Genomic DNA, 12,082 nt, shown 5'->3' with positions numbered 1-12,082 from the left:
AGAGCCGCAGGAAATACATCCGCTGCTGGGCCTTCTTCAGGATGGAGCTGATGTTCTGCTCCCACTTCAGATCCTGAGTGATGGTGGTTCTCAGGAACCTGAAGTTCTCCACGGTGGACACAGGGCTGCTGAGGACTGTGAGGGGAGACATAGCAGGGGGATGTCTCCTGAAATCCACTATCATCTCCTTTGTCTTGAGCGTGTTCAGCTCCAGATTGTTCCGACTGCACCAAAGTGCCAGTTGGTCCACCTGCTGTCAATATGCAGACTCATCACTATTCTGGATGAGTCCGATGACGGTAGTGTCGTCTGCAAACTTCAAAAGCTTCACATAGGGGTTGGAGGAAGTGCAGTCATTGGTGTAGAGGGAGAACAGCAGTGGAGAGAGGACACACCCCTGGGAGGCGCCGGTGTTGGTGATTCGAATATCCGAGGTGACCTGTCCCATCCTTACCTGCTGACTTCTGTTGGTCAGGAAGCTGTAAATCCAATCGCAGAGGTCAGGTGGCACAGTAAGGTGAGACAATTTGGAGCAGAGGGTATGAGGGACGATGGTGTTAAACGCCGAACTGAAATCCACAAACAGCATCCGAGCATAGGTCCCAGGACGATCCAGATGTTGCAGGATATAGTGCAGTCCCAGGTTGACTGCATCGTCTACTGACCTATTTGCCCGGTAGGCAAACTGCAGGGGATCCAGCAGGCTGCTGGTGAGGGTCTTCAGGTGGTTCAACACCAAGCGTTCAAAGGATTTCATGACTACAGATGTCAGTGCAACAGGTCTGTAGTCGTTCAGTCCTGTGATGGTGGGTTTCTTGGGGACCGGGATGATGGTAGAGCGCTTGAAGCAAGTCGGAACCTCACTCAGGAACCTTCCAAAGTGGATCACTTCACACTATTCCAGGTTGAACTCCATCTGCCACTTCTCAGATCAGCTCTCCATCCTGTCAACGTCCCATTACAACCTATAACCCACCATACTATCCAGAAATTCACCAACCTTCATGTCATCTGCAAGTTAACCCATCCTTCCATTTCCTCATCCAAACAATTTATAAAATCACAAAGAGCAGGGTCGCAGAACAAATTCCTGAAGTTGCTGGAAACTGACATCCAGGCAGAATCTACTACCACCCTCTGCCTTCTGCAGTCAAGCCAATTCTGAATACATGCACCTGAGTTTCCCTGGATCTCATGCCTCCTGATTTTCTGAATGAGCCTACCATGGAGAACCTCATCAAATGCCTTACTAAAATCCTTATACACCTCTGCCTTCATCAACTTATAAATCTTAGAGATGTACAAAATTATTAGGGATATACTGGTAGATAGAACAAATGCATGTAGGGTTTTTCCTCTCAGGTTAGGCAAGAAGTAGAGGTCATAGGTTTATGGTGAAAGATGAAATAAAAAGGCGATTGAGAACATTCTTCACTAAGAGGGTGGTGTGAGTGTGTAATGAGCTGCCAGTGGAAGTGATAGATGCAGGTTCAGTTGTAACATTTAAGAAAGTTTGAATAAATACATGGTTGAGAAGGGTTTGAAGGAATATGGTCTGGGTGTAGGTAAATGGCACTAGGCAGGTCAGTATGAACTGGATATACAGTATGCTGTGTATTTTTCATTAGTTCATGATATTATTTATGCAAGTGTAAACGAATGTGAAAATTACCACAATTTTAGCCTTTTTAATGGGAATTTAAACTTCGTACAGATGTAAGTTTGATTCGTAGTTTGAAAATTTATGCTTATGATCAGGATTTCTAAATGACCTATCTGTTTTTAATGCACTTTATGGATATTTACTAATGCTATATGATTAAACTTTTTCATTAAAGCCTGTAATAATTTATAAGGTACTTAACACCACAGATTTCATGGAGGAAAACCTCCATGTGCACAATTGACTATTTACTTTGTTTTGTTTGGACTTACTGTGCTACATCAAGGATAGTTTGTACAGAACTAAGTGAAGCTAGTCATTTAGACAGTTGATGGATTCAAGACAAGAAAAAAGTTTTATGACAACTAAAGTTCTTCAAGGAAGTAAGCAGAGATGATAGAGGGGCATCTTGTTGTCGTAATGTTGATTTCAAAGGTCCAATTTAATGTCAGAGAAATGTATACAATATACATCTTGAAATGCTTTTTCTTCGTAAAACATCCACAAAAACACAAATGCCCCAAAGAATGAACGGCAGTTAAACATGAGAACACGATGGCCCCCTTCCCCCCGGCAAAAAAAGCGCACCCGCTACCAAGCACAAGCGTGAGCTAGGCAATAGCAAAGACACAGACCTTGCAGTTACCCCAAAGACTATCATATTTCATCTGGCATTTGTCTGTGCCACATTAAAAGCTGATATTCCAAGAGCCATGGTTTTGGGGAAGTATTTAAGCATGGACTGAAGCTCTGTTGCACAGTAGTCAGAACAAACCTGTATTTTTCAGGATGGAAGGATGTAACTCAGTTCCACAGATCATTTGCCTTGGTTACTTTCTATTTATATTGAACAGAAGTGGGGGTAAAGTGCAATATATCTAAATTTGTCAATGATAATACAGTATGTTGGCAGGTACATTGCAGTGAGGATATTTAGACCCTGCAGTGAGATGTGGGTATGTTGAGTGAATAGATGAAAACTTGATAAATGTGGCTTAATGTAGGAATCAAAAGGCAAATTATTAAATAAATGGAGAAAGATTGTAGGATGAAGTACAGAGGAATCTGGGTGTTCTTTGGTGAACAAATTGCAAAATTTTAGCAGGCACAAGGGCTAATTTAGAAAAAGGAAGCCATGTTACAATTGTGCAAGATAATTGATGAGAGTATTGTGCATGATCCCCTTATTTAAGTTATACCAGCATTGGGAGTGGTCCAAAAGAAATTCCCTAGCCTTAATATCCAGGATAAGAGTTGTTCCTATCACAAGTAGCTAAAAATAGCAAAGGGGGCATAGTTACAATATGGGAGAAGTCATTTAAAACCGAACTGAGTAGAAATTTAGTATGGTGAATTTCTGGAATTTTCTAACCAGGGTAGTGAAGGCTAGATCATTGCATATATTTAAAACATGGATTTCTCTACATCAAGAGTGTAACCAGGGGAGCTTGCGGGTTCATGTTAACAGTGTCTGTTGGATACATGGACTGATCTCCATTTCCTATTCAGCTCTCTTCTCAACATTTTCCCATTAGGTTTTTACTTGACTTTTGCTACTTTATGTGCTTATACAGAACTTCACTTCTGCTGCCAATTTCTATCCTGACTCTCCCTCCTTGATGCCTCTTAAGGAAATGAATTAACTACTGACATCCATTATAAACCTACAATAACTGCATCTTTCTTTTCTTCAACTTTTCCTACCCCCAGCAACCAGTAAGAGTTCCATTTCAGCCTCCATGTCAAATAACTACTGTCCAGGCTTTCTACACCAGTGATTGTGTTTTTTCTTAACTATAGTTTTCCTTCAAAGATAACTGACAGGACTCTCAACTGTACCTCCTTGGTTTCTATACACAGCTGCTCTCACTATTCTGTTCTCGCTCACCAGACATTGCTTCATCCTCCATAATTTCTTCACCTTCAACAGAATTCCACCCTTTCCTCTCCACAAACAGATCCCCTGCTTCAAAAAATCCACATAGTGAAATAGCAACTCAATACCATTTCCAATTAACAGTAACCTCTACAATGGACAAGAATGTGACCTAGTGCAGAACAGCTTTGTTCTAGCTGGAAAGCTTATCCTGAGCTCCCAGTATCCTGCCACTCTAATTCTCTGTTCACCAATCCCACTCTGCTCTTTACTCTCTACTCTCCTACATTGCAGTAACTTAGGATTTCTTTACCTGTATAGATTTTTTAAGACAGTGGGAAATGGGTTTGAATGAAGCAATGTTTAGCCTGAATGATAATAAGCATGAATATTGGTAATTTCTATTCAGTGAAGCAGAGAAGTGTAGTCAATACAAAATCCTTAATTTTATATATCCTTAACTGTTTCTGGTGATTGGTGACTCTCCTACTCTTCCTCCAAATTTGTGTAAATTATATTAATGTTGAGAAATAAAAGTTCACAAAAGGCATACCTTTATTAAACTCCAAATAAATCACTAATCAAAATCCATAACTAAGATAGAACACACAAACGCTATAAATCAGTACTGCAAATTTCCAAAAATACATTTGCTTACAATGGAATTGGAATATGGCATACTTGGTTTTGTTTTCTGTAACAGTTAGATTGTAGCAGGGCCACCTGTTCCAAACAAAACCTAAATATGAGGTTTCCCAACCTCACCCCAACAAAAGGGGATGGGAAAAGAACATTAATAGGGTCTCATACGGCCAGGAGGTGGTGGTGCTCGACTAGGCGGTGTTATTGCAATGTCCAGATAGTCCCCAATCTGAAATTTTTGTGATTGTAATGTCATAGAGTCATCTGGTCCTTTCCTTCCTGAAACAGTGGTGCCAATTTCTTTTACTCTATGATTTAAAAAAAAAAGCACAAGTTAGCTGACGAGGTAAATTTTCTTCTATAAACACCTATAGAAAAAACCCTTAAACCTTTACCATTAACCTTTCTGTTGAACTTAACTTTAATAATCCCTTAAAACTGTATGTGCTTTATGTATGATTTATATTTAAACTTATCCTCCACAGAGAGTCTTCACTTTGTGCATTAATGTTCCTCATTTGTCTTCAAGACTGGCATTAAAGATTACAAACTTACATCAGACATCTGCACTAATTGACAAAATGTCCTGTGTTCAAGCAACCTCGCAGTCCATTACTCCGATGCAAAGATATGTCATCTCCAAAATGTTAGCAAACAAAAAGGGCAACTGAAGCCAATATTAGCAAATGACCTTTTGTTATAACACCTCTACAAGGATATTATGTGCTTGCAAAGAGTGTGATGTACAGTGAATCTGATCTTATACTAACCTGTAACCAGGTCGTTTTGGATCTGGATACACAATTGCAAAGCTGAAGTGTGTTCCTTTCTTCCGTGCTTCTGGGTAAACTTCCTTTACTAAACTTGTTAACTCTTTTAATGTTGCATCCATCCTTAAATGAAAAAAAAACTGCTGTTTAAATACATTTATAAAGCAAATCTTCCGAAGAATTATTAGTACAAGAAGCATGCGTACAGGTTTGAGTATAGATGTTTTTATACTGTTGGCTTCTTTTACATAGACGAATGTCAAGGCTACAAAAATAGCATAGTCATCAGAACTGAGTTAATAAGAACAATACTAACCAAGTGTAGATCTGAAGCTCACTAGATGGGACATTCCCTCTCGCAAAATCATCCATTCTGTGATGTCTTCCATTATTAGTTGTGAATACTCTCAGCAACAGAGGGCAGGTCTAAACAGATAAATGTAAAATATAAATAATGCAACATGGGGAAAAAGTTAACAGAGCATCTTAACTTTTTTTTTCTAGATCCACTATAAGCTGTACAGCAGGACCAATTATGTGAAACTGACCCAAGAGTTAATAACGGTATTGAGAAATAAAATGTCCAGGTATTGTTTCTAGATTGGATCATGAGAATTAAAAAAAAAGAAAATTGTTACACATGTACAACGTGCCATTTTCTAAAGCATAGCACTATAAACTAGAAAATGTAGTGCTGAAAACTGAAATCACATTAAAATTACATACTTTTTATTTCTAATATTGACCCATTGACATTTCTACTGCATGACATTACAATGCAAGATTAAGCTCCATAGCTGCATAAAGATTTGCTGAGACTCACAAGGCCTGCACTGTCCCTGCTGTATTCATGGAAACAATTTAACTGAATGGATCCACATGCACAGGTGTCCCCCACTTTACAAATGTTCGCTTAATGCCACTTCGCTTTTACAAAACACCTACATTAGTAACCCATTTTCACATTTACGAAAATTTTTCCCATATAAATTAATGGTTCTTCGCTTTACATCTTTTGGGCTTAAGAAATGTTTCATAGGAATGCTCTACCTTTGTAAAGTAGGGGACACCTGTATTCTCTTGCAGGGTTTCAAGCACAGCCATAGTAAAGAGAATTGTAGTTGAGACTTACAAGGTTGCCAACATGGTAATGAAATAAAAAGACACCAAATTACAACTAATTAAAGTAGGGATGCGGAATCAGGTGATGTGTTGTAGTTGCATTATGTGGGAGCGTGTGGACCCTATTCTGGTTCTTGGGTGCCACTGGCAGCACATGTTGGTTGCTTGAGAAACTTAAGATTCCAGGTCACCAACTTCAAGCACTGTGACAGATCAAAAAGGCAGAGAGTTACCTTGACACTGTTTCAGGAGGCAGTCAGGCCTGAACACTTAAATTCAGTCCAGGGAAAAGACAGCGTGACTGTGAGTGAGGCAAGTGGAAGACTCCAAGAATAGTTCTGGAGGAGCCACGGCCATCGAGCTTGTCCAACAGGTCTGAGATTTTTGCTCCCTATGTAAACAACAGTGGGGTCTATAGGAAAGCTATTTAGAGAAGCTATCATCTCATAAAATTACATTGGTTTTCAAAAATTGTTATGTACTCACAGTAGCTCCAATAGTCTGCAGTGAAATAGATCTAGTTTTATAAACTTCCTATTTAAAACTCCATGATTAAGTACAGTAGCTCAACCACCTTCAAAGAGTTTATTTTAAAAATGCTACTTGGTTTACCTTAAATACATGTGAGATTCAAACTCTTATCACTTCATGTTTTGCTTTACACAACACATGGTTACTTAAAATTACTGCGTAAATCTACTCTCTCGGGCATTATCATGGAATGTTTAATTGAACATTAATTAAGGAAGACGTATTCAGTTCATCAATATTGCCTTCACTGAGAGATGGCTCTAAGATACAGGAAGATACAATTCCGAGCAAGGTTGGAGGTAACATCAAATGCACATCGGCTCTAGCAGGGTTTGCAAGACATTACTTCCCACAAAGTGAAACCTAATATTATGAATGGCAGTGATGCTTCACTACCAGATGAGCTCAATGCCTTCCATGGCCACTTTGAAAGGGAGAATATAACTACAGCTGTGAAGATCCCTACTGCATACTGTGATCTGTCTTGGAAGCTGATGTTAAGCTGTCTTTAAGGAAGGTAAACGCTTGCAAGGCGGCAAGCGCCTATGGGGTACCTGCTAAGGCTCTGAAAACTTGTCACAACCAACTGGCAAGAGTATCCAAGGACATTTTAGCACTCATATCTATAGTGATGAAATTCTTTGAGAGGTTGGTCATGGCTAGAATAAACTGCAGCCTCAGCAAGGACCTGAACCAACTGCAATTTGCCTATCGCCATAATAGGTCTACGGCAGATGCAACCTCAATGGCTCTTCACATGGCCTTAGATCACCTGGACAACACAAACACCCATGGCAGGATGCTGTTCGTTGACTAGCTCAGCATTTAACACCATTGTTCCCATGATCCTGATCGTCTACCTGGGCCTCTACTTTTCTCTGCAATTGAATCCTCTACTACTTAATCAGAAAACAACAATCTGTGCAGATTGGCGATAATATCACCTCCTCACTGATGATCAACACTGGCACACCTCAGGGGTGTATGCTTAGCCCACTGCTCTATTCCCATGACTGTGTGGCTCAAATACCATATATAAATTTGTTGATGAAACAACTATTGTTGGTAGAATCTCAGATGGAGATGACAGGGCAAACAGGAGCGAGATATACCAGCTAGTTGAGCGGTATTGCAACAACAACTTTGCAATCAATGTCACTATGACAAAAGAGCTGATTATAATCTTCAGGAAATGTAAGACAAGGACATATGAACCAATCCTCAGTAGGATCAGATGTGGAAAGAGGAGCAATTTCAAGTTCTGAGGATCTACCCTGGTCCAACATATTAATGCATCTATAAAGAAAGCAAGACAGTGGCTGTATTTCATTAGGAGTTTGAAGAAATTTGGTTTGTCAACGAAAACACAAAATTCTATAGATGTACTGTAGAGAGCATTCTGACAGGCTGCATCACTGTCTGGTAAGGTGGGGGGGAAGGTGCTACTGCTACAGAAAGTTGTAAAATTAAATCAGTTCTATCTTGGGTACTAGCCTCTGTAGTACCCAAGACATCTTCAAGGAGCTGTGCCTCAGTAAGGTGACATCCATTATTATTAAGACCCCATCACCCAGGGCATGCCCTCTTCTCTTGTTAGTATCAAGAAGGAGGTACAGAAGCCTGAAGGCTCACACTCAGCAATTCAGGAACAGCTTCTTCCCCTCTGCCATATTATTCCTAAATGAACATTGAACTTACTGTAATTGATTTACTTATTAAATTTCCCACCTTTCTAAATTATCATGTATTGCATTGAACTGCTGCTAAGTTAACAAATGTCACGACAAATGATGGAGTTAATAAACCCGATTCTGAAGTGATCTACGTTATCTAGTGATGCCTTGAGGAACTTTATTGTTGCCAATCCTGTACAGTGCAAGCAAGGTGGTAAAGGATTTTTGTTCTGCAGAAGTGCAAAGCCCTCTTAAATGATTGTGAATGAGCTGACTTAGAATATGGCCACTGACCAGTCTTAAGCATATATTTACTGCACTGTATTGCTGCCACAAAAAAACCATGACATACGTGAGTGATGATAAACCCGATTCTGATATGGCTCTCTATTGTGGACTAAGAGCGGAAAGGGGGCAGGGAGAGGGGAATCAGGTTGGGAAAAGGAGGAGAGGGAGCAGGAAGCACACTGAGTGACATTCTGTAATTATCAATAAACCAACTGGAATGAAGTGTCTCAGGGCCATTCTCTCTCTGTCACCTGTCCCACACTCCTGCAGCACTCCACCCTCACCATTCCCACCAGATTTACAGACTTACTCTCCACTCCACATTGACAAATACAGTACTGTGCAAAGGTCTCAGGCACCCGAGCCATATACATGTACCCAAGACTTGCAGTGTACAAGAGGGCAGAATCAGGTTTAATATTACTGGCATTTGTTGTTTTGTAGCAGCAGTACAATGCAATACATAATGATAAAAAATATAAATTATAGTAAGTATATATAGTGAAGAAAATTAAGTTAAATGAGTAGTGCAGAGAGATGAAAATGCTAATGAAACGTTTGTGGTTCATTGTCCATCATAAATCTGATGGCAGAGGGGAAGAAGCTATTCCTGAAGCATTGAGTGTGTGTGCTGAAAACCCTGTACCTCTTTGATGGTAGTAATGAGAAGAGGGCATGTCCTGGGTGATGGGGTACTTAATGATAGATGCACCTTGAGACACGGTCTTTTGAACATATCCTGGATGCTGGGGAGGCAAGTGCCCATGATGGAGCTGACAGTTTAAAACTTTTTGCAGCTTTTTCCAATCCAATGTGGTATTCCCTCCATACCAGACTGCGATGCAATCAGTTAGAATGCTCTCCACAGAACATCCGTAAAAATTTGTAAGAGTCTTTGATGACAGACCAAGTCTCCTCAATATAGAAGCCCCACAATCCCTGTCAAGTGATAAATTATTTTTCCCATGTGAAAGAGCAGGAGTAGGCTATCAGACCCTTTAATCTTGTCCCACTACTGAATATGATCATATGATCTATGCAGCGTTCAACTCTTCTATATCATTCCTCCATACACCTATCACTTGATGTGAAATATTTATCCACTTTAATGTTATTGCCGGTACCTCTAATGCTTCAATTTCCACCACTAGCCAAGACAGAGATTCATCATCTTCTGCAAAAAAGAAATTTCTATGTACTGACCTCTTGTAGTTACCGGTACATCCCATTGTTTGAGACTCTCCACTACCAAAAACATCCCAATATCTACCCTGTCAAACACCCTCAGAATCTTATGATTGAATAAGATCACCACTTTATTCTAAATGCCATATAATACATGCCCAAAGTATTTTGTCTGCTTTGATAAGACAAGTCTTTCTTTCCAGAAATTAGCCTGGTGAATCTCCTTTGTATTGCCTCAAATGTTACTTACACTCTTTCCAGGATAAGGGGACTAAAACCATACACGGTATGGTGAGACCAATTGCAACCAAACCTGTCTGTTTTTAAATTCCAAATCTTTTATAATGAATACTAAAATGTCATTTGCCTTCTTGACAACTTGTTCGGCTTGCCTGCCCAAGATTTTTGAGATTCATGCAGTAGAAAGCTAGATGCCTCTGCACTTTATTCATTTACAGTTTATGCTCATTTAGATAACAACATGCTTTTGATTTCCTTTACTTACTAAGAGCATTTCACACTTCCTCACATCAAGGTTTTTCTTAAAACCCCACTCTCTAAATTTTTATGCCACTGAAGAATCACAGTATGCCCTTCCATCTATTTTCTGCAAATGTAGGAGCTCTACAATCCTTCACATAGAAATCTTCGTCCAGACCATTGATGAGAAAAGTGAACATGCAGGCCAAGAACTGGTCCATGTATTACTCCACTATTTCAGTCTGAAAGGGGTGCAATTATTCTAACTTTTCTATGAGACAGCCAGTTTCCACTCCTCTGATACCATGGACTCTTAATTTATGCACCAGCCTCTGACGTGACACCTTGTCAAATGCATTTTGGAAATCTAAATACACATCTATCACTTCCCCTCTATCAACCCTCTCCCCTCAGAATTTATGGTACTGATGAATTACAATCTGAAAAGTATCCTTTTTCCAAAATTACATCAAAAAAATCCAATCCAATTTACACAATCAAGTATTTTGAAGTGCATGAGCACACAAAAATCTTGCTGAAACAAAGGATGAACTATATTACAAATTACTTACATCATGGTCCATCAATGGAAGAACTTAAAGATTTCAATCAACTCAATAGTAACCTCAGAACCAGAGTGTAAGCATTTTGTATTGTCAAGCATACTCCTGATCTCAAAAGACTGCCCAAAATGATACAACTGAAGCAATAATGAACCTAAATGACATGAAACAACTTTATCAATCCATGGGAACCCATCTGGTCAAACGCTGCGTCTCCTCTTCCCCTTCATTTTGAGCAGGGTTAATATCTTCAGGGCTCTTTATGTCCTCCCCATTTTTGAAACATTTGTGGTCAGTTATTTCGTGTCCCGACATTTCTCAGCGAATTATGTGACTGTGTAACACCAGTTGTCTGCAGCAGTCCAGGCAGCCGCCAGTCGGAGAAGGCCCCATCGCTTCCCCAGGCCGCCTTCCCACACTAAGCTCTTCCAGACTCGGAAAAACGCTTCCCCTTCAATGACCGCCACCCACCATTCAGAAGTTAAATGTTAAGTGCCCAGCCGCAGCTGTCCATCACCAACCGACACTGGACACAGAGCCAGGGGGCTGGTAGCCGCGGCGCCTCGAGCCATCCCGCTCACCCGAGTGAGTGAGTGACGGCCTCAATCTCCGCGGTTTCGTAAATACTGCGCCCCATCATCACCATCAACAATACTCACTTTTTCTCGATCCACCGGCTTTTCTGGCTCCTTCTTAATCTCCTCCTGTGTGACTCTGGACTCCACAGCCATGTTCCCTCCCCGCCGTTCCCTCAGTGATGGCGACCGCACCATCGATGTCGAGTGTCCCGCGCGCGCACATGCGCACGCCAGAAAGCTCCTGTGACTGCTACGGTGGCCATCTTTGATCTGGGCAGTGGACGGCGATCATCAGCTCTCTGTTCCGTTCAATCCTGTCTGTTGGCCTTTCTTCCTACGCTTATTTGTATTCCGGCTTATAAACTTTTTTTAATATATTATCAAAACCTTTAATGCAGAATTGCGCACTTAGACTTTGCTGCTAACTTTCTAAATAACTTATGCAATAACTGAAATTTGTACCCTCTCACTAATTACTGGAAAACTATCAACAGCACATACGGTACACGCTCACTCCCATTTTGACCTCAATTTCAATCGTAGAAAAAGCTTCAGATTCTGGAAATCTGAAACAAAAAGTGTAAAATGCAGCATGTGATAAAACATTCGTGGAAAGAGAAGCTGACGTAGCATTTTATATTGAAAACCTTTCATAAAAACTGGGTAAAAGAGAGAAACATTAGTTTTAAGGTGCAAGTAGGTTGAACAAAG

The 12,082-nt window shown here is 40.3% G+C and overlaps 1 protein-coding gene across 1 annotated transcript; it reads right to left on the bottom strand.

Annotated features, from left to right (window-relative positions):
• Window positions 1-4,076: 4,076 nt before the first annotated feature.
• sap18 (Sin3A-associated protein) lies at window positions 4,077-11,605 on the bottom strand. Its single transcript, XM_073043704.1, has 4 exons — window positions 11,453-11,605; window positions 5,268-5,377; window positions 4,952-5,074; window positions 4,077-4,489 (listed from the first exon to the last, which is right to left on the bottom strand). Exons 1-4 carry the CDS (start codon window positions 11,564-11,566, stop codon window positions 4,333-4,335), a joined length of 504 nt encoding a protein of 167 aa, XP_072899805.1. The 5' UTR covers window positions 11,567-11,605; the 3' UTR covers window positions 4,077-4,332.
• Window positions 11,606-12,082: the final 477 nt, after the last annotated feature.

This window comes from Hemitrygon akajei, chromosome 4 (genome assembly GCF_048418815.1).
Source record: "Hemitrygon akajei chromosome 4, sHemAka1.3, whole genome shotgun sequence".
Lineage (NCBI taxonomy): Eukaryota > Metazoa > Chordata > Chondrichthyes > Myliobatiformes > Dasyatidae > Hemitrygon > Hemitrygon akajei.
Note: the sequence above shows the minus strand (reverse complement) of the source record. Positions and strands in the feature narration are given on the sequence as shown.